The sequence below is a fragment of the Photinus pyralis genome, unplaced genomic scaffold, assembly GCF_008802855.1.
Source record: "Photinus pyralis isolate 1611_PpyrPB1 unplaced genomic scaffold, Ppyr1.3 Ppyr1.4_LG3b, whole genome shotgun sequence".
Classification (NCBI taxonomy): Eukaryota; Metazoa; Arthropoda; class Insecta; order Coleoptera; family Lampyridae; genus Photinus; species Photinus pyralis.
Window position 1 is genome coordinate 12766985 of NW_022170510.1, and position 19757 is coordinate 12786741.

Below are 19757 nucleotides of genomic sequence, written 5' to 3' on the forward strand. Positions count from 1 at the left end.
GGTGAAGTATGGTGTACAAGTGTGATGAAGTCCGTGAAGTTCATATGAAGTTTTGGTGAAGTCCATGAAATATTGGTGAAGTTCGTGAAGTATTGTTGAAGTGCGTGAAGTACTGATGAAGTCCGTGAAGTATTGATGAAGTCCGTGAAGTATTGGTGAAGTTAGTGAAGTTTAAGCGAACTATTGGAAAAATGCATGAGGTTGTGGCGAAGTTTATATTCAAATCCCTTAACAAAAATCGTACGGTAGTTCAATTCACGGTTGTAACCACTAAAATTCGAGGTAAAATTAAATAAATTTCTGCGAAATAAAACTGAAAGTATAGATTAAAAAATCTATGCTGAAAGGTAAGTTTTTTATCCGCAAAAGTATGGCATTTATTTATGAAAGACTAACTATGCCCATTTCTACAAAACAAAAGGACAGTTACACAGGCGACAGACGCCCTGATGAGACAGCGGACTCATAGACGTACTGATAGTCCTTGCGTCGTATTTATGTGTAGGTACAAAGATCGTAAATTGTTTCCTTTTAAAAATTTAATAAATCCTTTCCTTTATTACCATCAGGTTCAGGTAGCTAAATAACACTTCGATAACACTTTTATTAGGTATATTAAAATAAAATCGACAGACGGAAAATTTGTCACGTGGATAGCGGCTTTTGTTTTCTTTAAAATTTCAGCACCCTCCACAAATTAGTACATCAGCCCCTTCCAAATCAAGTTTCTGGCCACGCCATTGAGTTATTTACGACTATAATGTCAATCCTGAGCTCAATACTATCCCACAAACAACACTATTAGCATAATTCTTGAAAATAATCCCCTAAAAATGCAACCTGTTGTAAAAGGATTAAGAGTTGCTTATTGGGTTCAGCCTGGTAATATGTTACAATACCTTTTACAAGACCTAAGCAATATTTTCCCGCTTATTTGGTTTGTTTAAATGAAATTTTTAAAAGAAGAATTGGACACCTTTATATGGTATAAAGAGCCAGATATCCAATCTGTTAATAAAACATATATTTTAACAGGACCCATAACATTCATAGGAAGTGAACCATTTAGTATAACTGCATAGGTATAACAGAAATTTGATAAGAAAAGCTTATAAAATCACAACTCCTGTGCAGATAAAGATAAAGGGCCATTTTTTAAACCGAAATAGCTTAGTAAATGGTTGGGTTAGAAGGTAGTAGCATGTTATCGATATTTACTTTCTTAGTAGATGATTGATGGGAGGACATTGAAAATCCTCCGACACCCCCGATTGATTTTGCCTTTGAAAGTACTTTCCTCCGATTAACCGTTTTCGAGATAATCGCTCAATGGATATATTTCTTTAAGATGTCCCAATCGCCCTTTGTGAGTACTCTTCCAACAATCTGTTGTGGAGATATAAGGGGATATATCCAATCACGGTAAGGGATCGAAGAAGAGGACTATGGTTGGTAGAAATTAATTCCTTTCGTTGAGACCTTTAATTAGAATATCATGAAAGATAAAATACGCCCCCCCCCCGCGCCATGAACTGAACTTGAAAAAGAGTCGCGCGGTAACGTTATAGTTTGTGCAAACCAATTTATTTCGATGAGACCATGAAAGGTGGAACGGGTGTTTACCCCCGTCCCCCCTCCCCATTTTCAAAATTTTTACTGCACCACTAAAGCCATGCGCCAATTGATTGCCGTATGTAAAAGTAATGCACGTTTTACTTTTACTTTCAAAAACAGCATCTCAGGAAATAATTGATGGAGGCCACCTCCCTTAAGACAGCGAAATTTGATTGCCGTGTGGCACACCTTCAAGGTGTAGGCTACATATTGCAAAAAATTCCAGGACTCTAGGACCATTCCCCTAAAAGTAGTTCAAAACCGCAGAAGTGGGTCCGACAGACGGGCAAAACTCAAACAAAAGCAAATTTTTTTTTAATTTCTTAAAAAAAATTGATTCATTTCAATCTCGTCTATGTACTTACCTCTATGTATAAACAAAGTATGTTTTTATTTTACTTTATATTACCGTTTCGTTTTTGTTATGCCTCTATTATCATTTATATCAATACATTCTACATCTTTTACTGCTTTGAGTGCTTTGTTTTAATTGCAAGAACTCTAGAAAAAAGGATGGGATTTTGTCCAGTGCAAAATATCAGTGAAATTCATAAAGTATCAGTGAAGTCCGTGAAGTTTTTGGTGGAATATATGAAGTGTCGGTGAAGTCCGTGAAGTATTGATGAAGTGCGTGAAGTACTGATGAAGTCCATGAAGTATTGGTGAAATACGTGAAGTATGAAGTTTGGTGTACACGATTTGCCTAGCGATTTACCCCTCGCTGGGCGTCCTATTAAACAAAAACCTGACATAAAAGATGCGGAAAAGCGTCGAGGAGTTACACAGCGATAAATTGCATACTACCAAATACTGGAGGAGCAAGGTATCCAAAAATCCAAATGGAATCAATGCGTAGGATCTAAACTAATTCCAACTCAATCTTTAGATAATTAAATCCGTCCATAATGGCGGAGTGTTAATCAAGGCAACCATTAATTAATTTTCATTGGTTAAAGCTGTGTTTTCAACCAATCCCGAACGGCTTTAAGGCTGTTAACCAATCCCATTTCTTTTCCAGAACAATTTCACTCAAGAGTTTCCATGGTGAATTTATCTTTATAATAAACTAAGGCTATTTGATCGAGCACGCAGACGCTCTACTGACAAACAAAAAAAAAGACTACCTAGCTAAACAATTTTGTCTAGTTTTGTTAATAATTTAAGTATTGTAAAAACTACAAAACAATTGAAGACACATTTTGACAGTAATGGCACTTCACAAATGACAAACAGTGATACTTACCCCAGTTCCGTAAAATGTAAATCATGATGCCCAATGACTATAGGTAAAATATTGATAACTTCCGAAACAAAATTTAAAGAATCTTCTTCAGTCCACCCGTCATTTGTGTAGCTGAACAACCCGATCACCCATAAACTAATACTGGACGCATTTTTTATCAAGTCACTTAACGGCACCTGACTGATATCGCCCAATTTGGCCAAAAATTCGATACCCAACAATATTTGCTTACAGCTTCCATTAAAATATGTAACTAATCCGTTCCATAACTGCAAGGAAGACTCGACCACGTCTTGTAATACGTCTCGTGAAAATTGTTTACGATTATGCCGTATATAGCGCAGAATCTCGAAGACGTATGTAAATAAAGACTCGTTTATGTTCGTTTGAGACATTTCGCTGAGAAATACAGCGTAATTGTTCACAAGATATTTAAGTAACGAGTCTTTAAATTTTTCAAAAAAGTAATACCCGTACTTAATCTCCTTCTGTTGATCGGTAATAATCATAGTCTCAACACATAACAGCTGGCACATCTTGACAAACTCATCTTTATTGTCCAAAGCGAACTGCAACTTCAGATGACAGTACTCGGTGGCGCTTTTGTGCAGATCTTTGGCATAAATTTTGCCATCTCTATGCACGATTAATTCGTCGTGAATGTTTTGAAGTATACCCGAACTGTAAGAGTCCACATTCAATTTGTCCTTCATCCGAGTACCTTTAATGGTCATAAGTCCCTTAATTAACTGCCTTTCTTTAAAGGGTACAATGCCGGACCCAAGCTTGTTCGTGATGTTAAATTTATTGACATGACTCTGAAAGCCCGTTTGTAAACACGAAATAACATTCTCAGGGGCGTGGTCGCTGAGGTTATTCAAAAAAATCGAAACGTCTTCAGAATTTTCCATCTGATCAAATCCGAGTACAACCGGATCGAAAATCCGAAGACAAACTAAATTCCACAAACTGTGTTCGGGCAAGAAATTCACTCCAATGGCAAAAGGTTCCGCACGACTTTTAAAAATGGTCACAATCAAGTCCATCAACTTTGTCACAATTAAGGATTTGCAGTGGTTAAAATATTTCCTTTCTTCAGCCGTGTAGATGCTATTGGAACAGTTCAACCTCACAACTTCTCCAATATTTTTTTCCAAGACATGATCGAGAAAAAAGTCCACCGATGTAAATAGCGGAGCGGCGTCTTTTGGCATGAGATTGTTGGCCAAAAGGAAAATGTAACCGTCGAGACAACACAAAAGACCGTGACACCATTTAAATATTCCATCAGTCGTATTTGAACTGCCTAAGTGGTTTATCGTTGGGTACTTCATTAGTTCGGTCTCGTACGTCGAATTAATCCACTCGGTACCAGTAATGTACAATTCTTTGAACCTGTTCAAGCTGTTATGGCAGCCGGTTGATAATGGGGCAATTTTACAAAACATATCCATACATTTCTTTCGACAGTTGATGTTGATATTGCCGGTTTCTTTTAAAAGCCACATGGCGACGTCCTTCAATAGAATGCCATCCATAACCGGAGGTTTCCTTCTCGTGTTGGAATTCGCGTTGAACAGCGCGCTTTTTTCAACAAATCCTCTTTGTACATGATTTAACGCGATCAATACTTGTTCGACACAATTGTTATCATCCGCATTACGTATTTGCGTTAGCGATAAGTTGGTAACAAAAGCTTCCAGTATTTCCAACCAAAACATGTTAAACATCTCCTTTTCTTCTCTTAAATCCGTGTAGATATGGTTAAATATCAGCGCCGCGCCCAATCTTTTAAATGGATCGGGATGAGCACTTAAAGATTGGATATTTCGGATCCAAATTTTGATATTGATCGGATTTCGTTCCAAATCCCTCGTTTTCGCTTGCTTGATTGTCCATTTAATAAATTCTTGAATACACTTCCCAGATAAGTCTCGTAAGGCGGAATCGGACGGATTGGTAATGGATTCCTAAAATGACATAATTGATGTTATAATCAAAACAATTGAACATATATAAATTGAAAGCTTCCCCAAATTTAATTAAATTCTATTAACATATACTGCTATGTCCAAAGGCAAACAGTTCTAAACCACACACAAGCACCAGTCGATTAAACACAAGTAGGTACTAACAAAATCGTTTGTACGAAATGATTATAATTTATTGTTGCGCTTTCCTGCATTTGTTTTCCCGTAGATACCGCTAACTAATTTGTGTTTTGTTGCTTTCATTCCCGCTAGTCTCGCGTAATTTTGTTTTAGTTTTTCCGAAGTGACCGCCGTCGTTTACTCTGATTAAGTTTTCCCGAGGCTTCAGAGACCGTCCCGCAGACCTTGATCAGAAACAAGGCCGTAGACCTTGGTAGACCTGGAGCTGCAGGATGTGCTGTTGTAATTACTCTCAGGTGTTCGACAATCTTCCATCCCCACTTCAGCGGGTTCTTCTTCTCATTCAGCTACTGCTACACCTGATGGTAGGTTCTAAATGAATGTTCTGCCTGGTAGATGCTGAAGTGGGGAGAAGGGGGGCCAACTTGAACAGTGAATGTATAGGATGCTTTGAAGTAGCCTGCAAGTATCACTGGTAACGAAAACAATCCAGATCTTCAGTGTTTTTGACTTCAAACATAATTTCATTTTTCCGGAAAATCGAAAAAATACGAAAAATGTCTACTTTTCCACCCTTCGTAACTCGTTACGGAATCATTCACTTTAGCAAGATTATACACAAGACCATTTTTGTTCGCAAGATAATGTAGAATACTTTTGTACATGGCACTTCTCGCGCTAAATCCCACAGTGTTCTAAATATCTAAGAAAAACTGATAAAAACTCCTAATTTACCAACTTTCCTCCCCCCTCCCATCCAAACCCGACGCTTCAAATGGTGTAACTTTTTACCAAACAGTATGTGGACTGTATAGAACAATTTGCAGTTTTGCACTTTGGATGTTGAGGTTAAGCCGTTTTTTCGACTAATTGCACCGTACTATAATGCTTACCTATTTTTTTTATGCCATTTGTGGGCGGACTTACTACCGAAGTTCGTCGCACTTTAGCGAGTACTGAGAAGGACTACACATAAGTGATACCTATTTAATAAACACAACACTCTAGCCAGGACTCTAGCTAAACTTCGTCGTAAACGGAAAAAAACACGCTTCCACTTAACTCGATTTAAAACGTTTACTTTTAATTAAGTACGGGATAAACTCACTTTCGCCAACTTCTAGAAACCTTTACAACTGTAAAGACGGACTGTCTGCCAATAAATGCGGTAAAACTGCACAAGACAATAAGCGGCTACCAAAAAGCAACGTCCACCACCAAATAAGCCGCGATTCATGTCTTTCTCTGCTATTTGCAACATTCTTTCCTCTCAGTTTCCGCCGAATTTGCGTCTTCGAAATTAAACACGTGTTTTCTTATCGGATAAACCTTCAAACTAATTAGCTTACGCGGCGATAACACATTTCTTATCGCAACGACCGGATTTAAATGAGATAACAAATTTTTATTTCCAAATGACGGACAGACAGAAGCTCTAAGTCAGACGCCAAATGCTCTCTTGTCAGGGAAGAAGTGAGTCAATTAATATTTTAAGATTTCAGCACCGTTAATTAATTATTAAGCATTTTAGATTTCCATAATAAGCGAAAACCAAGATAGAAACGAGTTCCAAATGGAGTTGTTTACACGTTATCAGTCTTGCAGACATGCCGGGGTGTAGATAGCGACAACAGTTGTTGCGTCGGGAAATTACAATCAGGCCTAGTGGTTAATTGGATTAATGCGTATTGAAGTTTGAATTCGCTTAATTGTAGAAAAGAACTGCAGATAGCGTTCAAAGTGATCTCACTTAAAAAACGAGAAGTCCGATGTCCATCTTATATTTTTCCGATAATTGCAGGCCGGGTAATTAATTAAAAACCGAATTAATTTCGAAGTGAATAGCTCTAGGAATAGCTCGACGATATTTCCATGTTCCGCTTCCATTAAATTCGGTTTTCTTTATAAGGTGCGCACTTGATTTTGTGGATATATTTTGCCATTTTGTGTGCCATAAATTATATCGTTTCTTCTTCTGCATTTTGTAATTGTATCAAAATTTTAAATTTGCTTTTGCCACCGTAATGTATTGCCTTAGTTTTAAATACCGTAGTATTAATTTCGATCGTGCCTGAAAATTCTTTTTTTTTCATCCGTATTGTTTTGTTTTGTTTGAACATTGAATTGCCCGATTTGTTAGATTTTGGCAGTTTTTCTACCGCTTCGTGAGCTACGTTCTCCTAATTATGAAGGGGGGGGGGGGGGGGGATTACTCGCTTTCCTCCACCCACTCAACCGTTGTGCGCGAGCCCAAAGTTCGTCGCAATTGTTTGGATTATAAAAAAAACTCTAAGTAAGTTAATATTTATTATATTCTTTGTCGCCCGCGTACGTGCGGGGTAATAACGGGCGATCTTTTTGATCGCAAACTCATTCAAGTTAAGTACGATTTGCCATGTAAACAAAAATTCCAAAGTACTTACCTCCTTTACTAACCTGCGGGTGGTAAAAATCAATTTTTTTTTCTTTCAAGAATTTTTTTAAATTTTTTTTTTCATTGTCCATTACCTATACCAGTAGTACCGTTTTTTAAGCAATAGAATTATGTCTGATAAGACTAAATCATAATAAATCATGGAGTAGTCCTAGAAGAAGCACCTTGAAAAAAACACCAATGTGTGCATATTGTGGTATTAATTTACGTAGTCTAATTTTTGCTTATAGCCGCATTGTAATTTGTTTATTTAATTGTAAAGAAATAACATGTTATAAGATAAGAAATATCTCGAAATTATTTGCGTAATGTTTAAATAGTTTATCTCATGTTTTTCTCCGATCGTGGATAAGCGTTGCGCTTATCGCTAAAATTAATTAATTTTGTAAACAGATATTATCGCAGGTGCGCGCTTTAGATAAGAGCATTTTTGCAGGTCCCACAAGCTAGCAGAGCCATTTTAGAAAAATGAAGGTCGAAATACATCAGAATTATAGGCAGATTATAGGACCTTTTTGGACACTTGAACAAATTTTCAGGCGGCAACCTTTAAAGAAAAAAACTATGGCTCTGCTGGCTAAAGACGAAGCTAGCTGACCACTTGTGAGATTTGCTTCGAAGGCGAAAAATTCAGATCACAAAATTATAGGCTTTTTTTAGACACTACAACAAATTTTCAGGCGACGCCCTTTAAACAAAAAAAACTATCATCCAGATCAGTTTGATTTTGCCCCTCTCGGAGATGTAGTGGATAAATAAAAATTTATTTATTGTCTATTTATTGTCCCTCTCTTGTTCTGGGCCCTCAACGGGCTTTCGCCCAATTAATATATTTATTTAAACTCTAACTTATATTTCAAAAATCCGATACAACTGAATACCAAACAATCCTCGAGATCTTCACACATACATCATTTTTACAATACACCCTAAGGCAGGGGTGCTCACACTTGAACTGCTGACGATCTACCTGAATGTTGTTAGACTCCGATCGATCGACTCTGAGAGGATGCAAGTATGTGTGAAGCAGGATTGTTGTCTACATAGGTATGGCGTATCGTGGCGCAATTTGCAGAATTTCATGAAAATACTGTACATAGAATTAGTTAATTAGTGGAAACGGCAGAATTTAGTTTTCCGCAAAATCAATTTTCTTTAAGTCAAGGTAGGTGTAGATCTACTCTGCAAATCGCAAATGTTTCTCGAGATCGACTCAAAAAGTACTCGAGATCGGCCGGTCGGTCGCGATCGACCGTTTGAGCACCACTGCCCTAAGGGGTTGATTCTGTCCCACCTGATCTGATAGCTTGTAACACACATTTTTTGAAATGGCATTAGTTTTACTTTTATTTGAGGTGCCTGCATACAACATTTCATTTAAATACCTTAACAAATAAAAGAAATCCGACTGCGCATGCGCAAAACAAATTTTTTGATTTGGCATTAGTTTCACTTTTATTGGAGGTGCCTAGATACAGAATTTCATTTAAATATATTAACAAAAAAAAATTAGAATTGCGCAAATACAAAAGTTGTTATGCGCATGTGCAGTATTTGTTTGCATTTGCATAGTTGCCTGAAGTTTAAGGAATATTTACTAACACAGAAAACCGGACATTCATATGTTCTTTGTAACAAGAGTTAGAAACCCTTTTTGGAGGTTTGCGCAGTTTTTGGTCTGTAACTATTTGGCCCGTTGTTCTACGTAGCCGAAAAACAATTGTGAACTTTGTTATATCCTGAAAAACATGTGTATATCAATTTTTAAAGCGATCGGACGTTTCTACACAAAGTTATCGTACACCCTGACAGACAGACAGACGCACAGGCAGGCAGCAATACAAAATTATAAACGATCTCGAGGTTCGCTAATAATATAAAGAGATGAATAATTTTAATTTTTTTCTGTACTTCTTTTCAATTCAGGAATATCGTGTAAACTTTTCTTCTCCTATAATACAAGAGAAGATGCATAGACAACTCAAGACACTTTTAACATACTTTTTTTAAAACCTGAAACACAACAACTTGCTATATATTTGATTTATTAGTAAAAGAAAATTCAAATTTCAAATACCTACTTGACAGATGTCTCCAAACAGGTGGAACAATCCCTAACATTAAAGTTACTAGAATCTGGTAACTTCCGCAATTTTTGAGCAAAAAACAGGCGTTCTCTCTCTAACACACGGGCCCAATGGATTGCGGTACTTTCTATATTTAGTGACTTATAATGGATCTACAGTGACCTACTGTATAGAGGCAGTTTGGTCATACTTTGGTGTTGTTTTTCTATTGGTATGTGGGATATCCGCCATATTTTAACCAAATAAATCGGGTTGGCGGAAATTAACTTGGAAGATCAAGTCACAAACAGTTGTGGCAATAATATTGTAACCATAGAAAGATGCCAAGATCTACCAATTCAATTAAACCGATCAGCTTAATGAAGAATATGGGAAAAACATGGCGGATATAGAGCATATGACCACACTGTCTTTATACAGTCACTGTTAATGGATCGATATTAATTACAAGGCAAAAATTTTGCGCATGCGCATAGCGTATCGCACATGTGATCAGCTAGCTTCTTCTTTAGCCAGCAAAATAATAGTTTTTTTTTGTTTAAAGGATGCCGCCTGAAAATTTGTTAAAGTGTCCAAAAAGGGCCTATAATCAGCCTATAATTCTGATGTATTTCGTACTTCATTTTTCTAAAATGGCTCTGCTGGCTTGTGGGATCTCATTTTTGCGTCTGTTAACTAAACAATTAGTAAATGAAATCGAAGATGGGACAAGAGAAGGAAATGTGTTACATATGTGTTGTAATGAGGCTTTTGTCGATCGACTTTATTTGTTTTGAGCTAGCTGGAAAGCTGTGTTGTGGGTGGCTTAGTGATCGTTTGCCATTGCTTACAGCATGCACCATTTGAGCATTCGGAGAAATGGCGATTTGTGGATTGTTTACTTAGATCTACGATCCATAACGACTGATATTTAATTTATTATTAAACACAATTTCATTTATTTAAAAAATAGTCAAACGTTCAACATACTTACCGTTAAAGTTTCAATAATTATTTCAGTATGCGACATATTCATTTGACGAGGATGCGAGTAATAGTGCATCATTTGAACAGCTAGCGAGGAAAACAGCTGCGCAACTACTTCGTCCGAGTCACAACCTAGTTTTAACACAGGCTCCGCAACACTTCTTACTAAATAATCGACGTCCTTCTTCTTCTTGTCATCCATCGGATGACCTTAAAAGTGAGACAATTAGCTGCGTTACCACAAGCAATTCACTTACTTGATCCTAACAAAATCAGGACAACGGCGTGTAATAACTCGCATGCCGCTAAACGCATCTTACGGTCACTCGAATATAGGGACAGCTCGACGATTCTCGGTACGAATTTATCGAAGTACAGCGTTAACTTGTTATTGTAAGGAAGGTGTACTTTCAAAGAGGGAGCTTTGTTCCATACGACTGGTTTAGGGTTATCCTTCGGGTTAATAAACGCCATGCATAAATTGGTATTAAGTTGCCCGATTAAAGTAATAATTTTCGTTTGTAGTTTAAATAGTTCCAATTCTGTTTGTACCAAGACCTTCCTTTTGCTAAGCGCCTTCTTTGTTTTCCGGTGCTTTACTACCAAGTTAGATTCTAAGCCTCCTCCCAAAGACCTACTTTTTAAATAAGAATCTAAACAAGGCAAAACCTCCGCCAAAAAGGGCTCGATTTCGATCGCAGGTAAGCTCTTATACCACCTCAGTAAGACATCGACCCCCAAGCCTGCAATGTGCAAGTAACTACGGCCGACCGAAAACAAGACGACAAACGCGGGAACTGCTCTGGGAAGTATTTCCTTTACTATACCAATGGGAGTAGTGAGAAGTACATTCAGGCAAGCAATTTGTAAGTCTCCCTTATACTGTTTCATTTTCCAAAGCATATCTTCGACGAATTGCAGAATGGAATTGTAGCTCATCCTCACATCCTCCATTTCCAACTGGGTCTCATTAAAGTAGTTGAGTTTGTCACAAATTTGTAAACACGAAGTTAGTAGCTTGTAGAAGCCGCTCACGAGAGGATACTGGAGTGACTTATAAATAATCTGATTAACACACTGACTAATCCAACCCTTAAAAATCTCGGGGCTCACGTTGCGTAGGATATCTTGATAAAAATCCACAACGTTAACGAAAACGACAAAGTCACTAGTTTGCAGGGCTTCGAATGCCGATTCTGGATCGGTGACTGGATTATCGGGGTTTTTTAGTTTAGTTTTGAGGTTTAATTTATTGATAAGCACAAAGAGCGTCTTCACGAGTGCGTTGGTTAGTTTTTTGAGGAGATGTTTCCGCTTCGTTAAATCAATCGCGTATTTTTCGTACCTGGTCAAATTCATAACCCCGAGCATACCGTTCCAAAATGGAAGGTAATTCTTATAAGTGATTGCTTCACGATTGGTATCCTTCAACTGTTCCGCGTCCGAAAAAATCTGATGTGAGCAAGTCCATATCACGCCCTGATAGATGATTTCTTCAAGAAACGATTCGAGAACATTTTTTTCGCATTGCAACAGTTGGTGGAACATAACGATGAAGGCGTCCACGACTAAGTAATGCTGCAAAGTCGATAACTGTGGGAACACTTTAATTAGCACGACTGATATTAGTTGAAGACTGACAATGTGACTGTTGTTCAATTCGGGCAAATTGGTAATGATAAAGGATAAGGTTTGCACGTAATGTGGCAAGTACGCAATTTGATCAGGACTCAAATCCTCGGTTAATATGTAGGTATTCTCCAATATTTGTGAAATGGTAACGAAGATGTGGTTGATTTCCACTGCAGAAATATGCAAGCGAAAACAACAGGCAAACAGGCCCAATCCGCGGATTGCCAACTGCATTTGGTAGTTATCCACGGTACCTTCGAAGATAACCTTGTTAAAGTAGGTAAGAAAATATTGAAACAGCTCCTGGTCTTCCCGAGCACTGAGCACGTTCGCGATTTCCTGGAGAAACGACTCCAAAACATTATACGCGGACTTCTTGTCTTCGGCTCCAAGATTGAACCAATTCAAGAATGACGTGTGCCAGAACTTCGCTTCCGGATAAACGTACTGCGAGAACAGTACCACGTGCTTAGCCAAAAGTGACGAAGATTCTAAAACTCAAAGATTATCATCGACTACTTCAGACCCGGGGGACAAACCTCTAAATGCTATTTTTCTGTGTGCGCCACCGGGATCCGCTAACATCTTAAGACAGCTGTAGATCTTGAGAAAAACCGCATCACTATTCTGACTGTTGAACCCGAAATTTTCCAAAAAGTTCGATAGCGCAGCAACGCAACCGTGTATAATCGGCATTGATTTGTTTGTAGTTTGCAGCTCTCTATTCAGGAGATTTACTAGGGTATTTCCTAATTCGTTTGCGTTCGAAATGGCTGATGGAAATTTTTTTGTTACTGCTCCAATTACTATCAAAAGCTCTTCTTGAACTAAAAGAAAAACAAATTATGAGAACCGCGACTTGAAAGCAGAATTAATGATATTTGATTTTGTTTAAATAATTGTTTTGGTAATTGTAAAGATTTTACGTATTAATTTTTTTAAAGTGTCATCTCCGGTCGTTTGCGATAAGAGTCCTTGCGTAAGCTAATTAGTTTCAAGATAGGCACGTGTTATCGCAGGTGTTTTTTCCAAATAAGCAAACACAGGTGTTTAATTTATACCAAGACGCACTAACTTGTTAAGGAAGTGAATTACTTTGAATAGAAGAGACGGACGTTAATCGTGGCTTTTTTGATGGTGGACATTAAATCGTAGCCGTTTGTTTAGGTGTTTGGCGTACTGCCGTTACTTTGTTGGAAAGACGTCGTGATAGAAGTGAATGTTTTAAGTCGAATTAAAGACGTGAAGTTTACGAAGAAGTAGTTGTTTCCCAATACCCATTAAAGGAAGTTTTTCCATCACCAAAGAACCAAATTTTACATCTGAAAAACTTGAAAATCGCAGTAACGATCAGAGATTCTTTAATTGTTCTATCAATCGCTTGTTGCGTGGTATGCGTAATTCTGGCCATGAATGTCGGTTTTTCTTTCAGATTATTTTGTGCCGAATAAATTTGTTTATCTGGAAATGGTCGGTTTTGTGAATAAACGAGCCCAAATTACAACCTAGATAATAGTTTTCAAGTTAAGTTTTTCTATTTGGTACACGAAATTAAATCAGGTGTTAATTAAAAATCTGTTAATTAATTCTTTGGACCGTTAGAGGTTGTTACTTCCTCAAATTAATAAAATTTACATTAGTAGGTATACAACGCCGAACCTAGACCAGTACTAAGTCGATCGCCGCTTTGTTCTAAAGTGGAAGAAGGTGAAGGTCACGTGTCATGTTGCGATGGCCTTGGAAAGGGAAAGCTTTGGTTATAGTATTTAATGTTTTGGGGTGTCAAATTACATTTCTAAGGTCAATGCCTCCATTTTTGTGGTAAAATTATATTTTCAAGGTCATCCAAAGGCCAAAAACACATTCTTTATGACTTTAAATTACATCTTCAAGGTCATCCAAGGCGATGGCCTTTTAAAGGGAAAGCTTTGGTTATAGTATTTAATGTTTTGGGGTGTCAAATTACATTTCTAAGGTCAATGCCTCCATTTTTGTGGTCAAATTATATTTTCAAGGTCATCCAAAGGCAAAGAACACATTCTTTATGACTTTAAATTACATCTTCAAGGTCATCCAAGGCGATGGCCTTGGAAAAGGAAAGCTTTGGTTATAGTATTTAATGTTTTGGGGTGTCAATTTACATTTCTAAGGTCAATGCCTCCATTTTTGTGGTCAAATTATATTTTCAAGGTCATCCAAAGGCAAAGAACACATTCTTTATGACTTTAAATTACATCTTCAAGGTCATCCAAGGCGATGGCCTTGGAAAGGGAAAGCTTTGGTTATAGTATTTAACGTTTTGGGGTGTCAAATTACATTTCTAAGGTCAATGCCTCCATTTTTGTGGTCAAATTATATTTTCAAGGTCATCCAAAGGCAAAGAACACATTCTTTATGACTTTAAATTACATCTTCAAGGTCATCCAAGGCGAATTACTCAAATTTGTGGTGCCAAATTAAATTTCCGAGGCTACCCAAGTTCAATGAACCCATTATGGAGTTAAATTACATTTTCAAGATCATCCAAAATCAATGATTCCTATTTTTGTGGTGGCAAACTACATTCCTAAGGTCATGCAAGGTCAATGACCAGATTTTTGCAGCCCCACTATATTTCAAGGTCATCCAAAAGCGTTATGAAAATTTCTGTCAGATGTCCGTTTACGTACTTACGAATCTTAGTGCTAGATTAGATGCTCTACTAATGAACCAGATACGTATCTGTCGATAAATTTTTAACTTAACGAGATCATATTTATTAATCGATTTTTTCCTGCCGCAAGATCTAGTTAATAAATTTGGCAAAATTACTATCGACACAGCAAAACATGGGAGAGGTCGATCTTGCATTCATCTGTTCTTTCCCAAAAACTATGACAACGTAATACAGGGGGGGTCTGAGGGGTATAGAATGACCGTATGGAAAAATTGGTTTACTTATTTCCAGAGACCAAAGAGAATGAATCATCAAATTGTCCTTTGCTAAGAGCACTCTATACTGGGGGACGTATTCCATACACACAACCATCAGATATGAAATTTTGCAAATCATGTGCATCAAATGGTTATGAAATATTTTTTTTAACAGACAAATGTTGCCTAAAAAATAAATTACTAGCAACTACCTGAATATCCTTTGCTATAATGTCGTACACCTTCTTCTGTAGGAGTTCTTGGATTCGTTAGTACATTGTTGTACGGTAAGTCTAAAGGTACCTGCTGACTTGGGAACATTTTAAGTAAATTGTGCAAATCAGGACGCAGTAACTTATGTACCTACCTGATGAACTTTTATCAAATCTGCTATAAAGACATTTAAACAACGTGTCTTTATATAAAACTGCTATTTCTCTTTCCACATCCTCACAATCTGAAGGAAAGACACCTTTATCGATAATTAAGGTGATCAGCTCCAATGACTTCTCCTTTTCACTGACCGAACAAGACGATCGAACCACAGGAGCGCAAGTTTCTATAATGTCCAATAAGTGTCCCCCAATTTTAACGGGAAAATTACGGACAAGCGTATTTAAAAATTCGAAACAGACTATCTTCACCTTTTTGTACTCGGGTTTATGTAAAACACGTTTTACAAAATTCAAAAGGCCGGTCGTCTTATTGAATATGTTCAAAAAGTACGTATCTGGAAAAGGGTAGTGTTACGAAATTCTATTGGCGGAGACTGAGGTACATACCGATGGTTAAAGCTGGTAGCTCAGTGAGTGTAAATGTTCGATTAATCTGAGATAGGAATTTTTCTGCTTCATTGGGTTGGTTTTTCTCAATGAAAGAGTTTAAACTGTTGCCAAAGGAAAACAGATCTTCCTCCATCTTTGGTAATTAATTTACTGTAAACTTGAATAAGTTCATTAACACAAAACACTATGAAAATCACAAACGAAAAGCACAATTTTTACAAACAGAACTACAAAACGATTTTAAGGTTATGTTTTTTTATTCAAAATCAAAATTGTGTAGGTTAGGTTTTACAACGTTGCCACTTCTTCAATTATGTACAGTATCAAACGATACTAATATTAGTCTTGAGATCATTATGATATTTTCAATTTTCCTTTTAGAGTGCTCTCTTCCAGAACGTTTTCGTGATATTCGAGTTTGTAATTTTGATTCCATTGACATCTCGTGCAGGCCTCCCATTTTCCTTTGAGAGAATCATTTTCCGACACTCCATTTTCGCGATATTCCGGTTCGAAGTTTTAGTCCCCGTGACAGACACATGGCTTAGACCTTTACATGAAATTTCCGAATAAATAAGTAACTATTTTGGCACTTTTGTTAAATTTTTGGCGAATAGGTCATCCTTTGAATTAGAAAAGGATTTGAAGAGTAGAAAATGCATGCTGTACTTCAGATAAGATAATTCCGCGTAAAGTCTGCCTACGTGACTGAAGATAGCATCCTGTAGCGGAGCGTTGATTGCTTTATCGCATTGCCATACTCAGGTACCTAATTGGATGAAACATTCCGATTTGTTTCAAGAGGGAAGTTAACGTCACAAGTAGCATAGTATGGCCGGTTCAAAATCAATGTCACTGGAAAGTCAAACGTAGACGTGGGTTTGAAACTCTGCTAAATCAATGTCACTGGAAGGTCAAACGTAGACGTGGGTTTGAAACTCCGCTAAATCAATGTCACTGGAAGGCCAAACGTAGACGTGGGTTTGAAACTCTGCTAAATCAATGTCACTGGGAGGTCAAACGTAGACGTGGGTTTGAAACTCTGCTAAATCAATGTCACTGGAAGGTCAAACGCAGACGTGGGTTTGAAACTCTGCTAAATCAATGTCACTGGAAGGTCAAACGTAGACGTGGGTTTGAAACTCTGCTGAATCAATGTCACTGAAGGTCAAACATGAATCAAGGTCAAACGGTTTGCCAAGTAGGGGTTCTTGTCGAAACTAAAGAGGTTCTGAGCGGTGATAGCTGTCTTCAAGGTCATTCTGTACTAGGTTCGATTATAAATAAGACGTTAATGATGTGGTGGGAGGATGGATACTTATACCGGGTGATTCATTAGAAGTGATGATCATTTGAATTTCGAGCGTAAGGTTGTAGTATTTTTTGCATTATTAGATTGACGGTTTGAATTTCGTTAGGCATTTTTTTCTGTCATGACTGTCATTTAAGAAACCAGTGTCGCCGTTAATTGTTGTGTGCCATTTGCGGTTTATTACTTTTTCCATTTTGGACAATTTTTGGAGTTGATGCACTAAAATATGTAAGAAACGTGACTGTGTCTAGTGTTAGTTTATAATTTGTGGTAAAACAGAAGCAGTATTTGAAGATTATAAATAAGTAAACGATTTACTGAAAGCATGATGATACACCACTGCAATTAAATAAATGATCATCAGTTAGTACCAACTTCATAATTTATTTGATTTGCGGGAAATTCAAATTGTCCTCACTTCTAGTGAATCACCCGGTATAAGCTTCTGTGTGTTCGTTACAAGGTATACATGTATTAAAAATGTCGTGGATGGCTTATGCTGCAGAATCATGGACCAAAGCTGTCGATTTTATGACGGCAGTGAGACGCCTGAAGCAGCATTTTTCGGCATTAATATTTGATGCAGAGCACGAGGCGATATATGGAAAAGGTGAATATAGCCCAGAGGAGTGCCTAAGCTATTGCCAAAAAGTATGAGTTAGGTGAAGCAATATGCGATAGTTACTTAAGCTATAAAATATGTGACGAATGTATTATCCGGAAACTAAGGGATGCAAAGTTGGAGCATTTTAGTCAAGAGTTACAAGCGTGGAAGAATGAAGAATCATCAGCATCCTCTTCCGGTGAAGAGTGTTAGTTTCGATGAATCCAATAATAAAACGTACATAATGGTGGCATGGCATTTTGCTTATTGGGCAGCAAGGAAAGTACCTATGTCTTCAGATCGTGAGCGGGTGCAGGTCAACAAGCGCTGAAACACTCCACATACGTCGTATGATTCCACAGATCAAGGAATCGGACGAAAGGAAAAGAAATGGTATAGACTTCTACCTCTCGCAGGTACTGTCCGGATACGTTTCTTTTTCTCATTCTTACACAGGATGGAATACGAACGAAAACACTGATGCTGGTATTGCAATTGCAAGGAGGACACTCGCGAGCAGACTCTGTTAAGATGTCCCGAATGGAATGGGGAACGGTTGATTCTCTTCAATAAAATTATAGAATGGCCTGAAGTGTAAATAATATGCGACTATCGGAAAGAAATTAGGAGGAAATAAGAGAATTCTGTAGAACAATACGAAAATATGTGGTTATACTTACAATTACACTGATATAAAAAATAATAATGTCTCGTAACGTTTTCTTTGTGATACCCTTTATTAGGGACATTCTTATCAACGTATGAATTTATTAATTTTGCCCACTCTGTATATCTAATTTTCATCTTATGCGATAACTTTTTAGATCTGGCAATGTAGCACAGCTCATCTGACATAACCAAACTTTTAAATGTAAACCTAACCTAACATTTTTTGTGGGTTTTTCGGATTAAAGTTAATTATTTGCTCACAATGTTAAAAGTTCTACCCATACTCCCTCATATATCAAGAAGACTAATTACCACAGGATCACAACTACTTTGGCACGTACCGGAGTGCCCAGAACTAGATTTGAAGTACCTGTGCAATTAGAACATTTAGATGAAATTAATAGCAACATAAAAGCCCGAAAAGGCGTTGGCGATATAAGTCTCGTTTTAAAACTTAAAGAAAACCTAAGCAATCTCACATCCGTTGACCACAATTACGAAAAAGTTCGCAGACAATTTTATGACGAATTACTGAAAATTCCAAACCGTACTCACCCATCGGTCGCGCATCTCAACGAACCAATAACAGTCAGCACCACTGGGGAAAAGAAAACCTTCGATTTTAAGCCGAGAGAGTTTTACGAAATATGTAAACGTCTAAACTTCGTTCGAACAGATCAGCTGGGCAATGTGGCGGGTAGTCGAAGTTATTATTTACTCGGCGACATGGCGGAACTGGAGAAGGCGCTTATCAGTTATACTGTGTCGCATTTATTGGATGAGAACTTTGAGCTGGTGTCGGTTCCGGATATTTTGCATCGCGATATTATCGAAGCGTGTGGGTTGAATACGCACGGAGATCGAACGCAGGTTGGACGGATCGCGTAATTTTGAACACTACTCTGTAATTTGTAGGTTTACAGTTTGGACTCGGAAATGTTCGGGCCTGATTTGTGTTTGTCCGGTACGTCGGAGATGGCTTTGGCGGCAATGTACGCCAACGAGGTGATACCTGCCGGTCGTTTACCCGTGAAGCTGGCGGCCGTTAGCCGATGTTATCGAGCCGAAGCATCCAGCGTGGCGGAGGAACGAGGAATCTATAGGTAACGTGCCCCTTGTGCTAGAAAGAAGCTAACCGGTTGTTTAGGGTTCATCAATTCACCAAGGTGGAAATGTTTGCGATCTCGAAGCCCGAGGACTCCAACGGCATTTTGGAGGAGTTTCGATTAATAGAGGAAGGGAATTTCGCCTCGTTGGGCCTTCATTTGCGCACCTTAGACATGCCGCCGAATGAGTTGGGGGCACCCGCTTATCGAAAGTACGACGTTGAAGCGTGGTTACCTGGCCGAAATATGTATGGTGAAGTATCTAGTTGTAGTAACTGCAC

At 37.9% G+C, this 19757-nt stretch overlaps 2 protein-coding genes across 4 annotated transcripts in view; one reads left to right on the forward strand and one right to left on the reverse strand.

Moving 5' to 3' along the window:
• Positions 1 to 2488: 2488 nt before the first annotated feature.
• LOC116167252 (DNA-dependent protein kinase catalytic subunit-like) lies at positions 2489 to 16026 on the reverse strand. 3 transcript variants are annotated; one of them, XM_031482566.1, is made up of 6 exons: positions 15783 to 16026; positions 15368 to 15730; positions 12627 to 12914; positions 10713 to 12578; positions 10463 to 10665; positions 2489 to 4827 (listed from the first exon to the last, which is right to left on the reverse strand). In XM_031482566.1, the coding sequence occupies exons 1-6, from the start codon at positions 15916 to 15918 to the stop codon at positions 2854 to 2856; spliced, it is 4830 nt and encodes a 1609-aa protein (XP_031338426.1). In that variant the 5' UTR covers positions 15919 to 16026; the 3' UTR covers positions 2489 to 2853. The 3 variants fall into 3 exon arrangements, with proteins under 3 accessions (XP_031338426.1, XP_031338428.1, XP_031338429.1); XM_031482568.1 differs by lacking the exon at positions 15783 to 16026 and adding an exon at positions 15213 to 15306 and having other exon boundaries at positions 15368 to 15490; XM_031482569.1 differs by lacking the exon at positions 15783 to 16026 and adding an exon at positions 15213 to 15310 and having other exon boundaries at positions 15368 to 15463.
• A 2538-nt stretch (positions 16027 to 18564) lies between these two features.
• The window catches only part of LOC116166377 (serine--tRNA ligase, mitochondrial-like), a 1525-nt gene continuing 332 nt past the window's right edge, over positions 18565 to 19757 (forward strand). The window contains 4 exon segments of the mRNA XM_031481332.1: positions 18565 to 18747; positions 18750 to 19240; positions 19286 to 19473; positions 19518 to 19753. Coding sequence (XP_031337192.1) covers positions 18633 to 18747; positions 18750 to 19240; positions 19286 to 19473; positions 19518 to 19753 — 1030 coding nt within the window. The 5' untranslated portion in view covers positions 18565 to 18632.

What these genes read in the sequence shown, in the direction of transcription:
- LOC116167252 (XM_031482566.1), bottom strand. Translation starts at nt 15,918, where the DNA reads ATGGAGGAAGATCTGTTTTCCTTTGGCAACAGTTTAAACTCTTTCATT. An exon ending in GCTACCAGCTTTAACCATCG is followed by an intron (nt 15,731 to 15,782) that starts GTATGTACCTCA and finishes ACCCTTTTCCAG; the next exon opens with ATACGTACTTTTTGAACATA. An exon ending in ATTTGATAAAAGTTCATCAG is followed by an intron (nt 12,915 to 15,367) that starts GTAGGTACATAA and finishes TTTTTCTTTTAG; the next exon opens with TTCAAGAAGAGCTTTTGATA.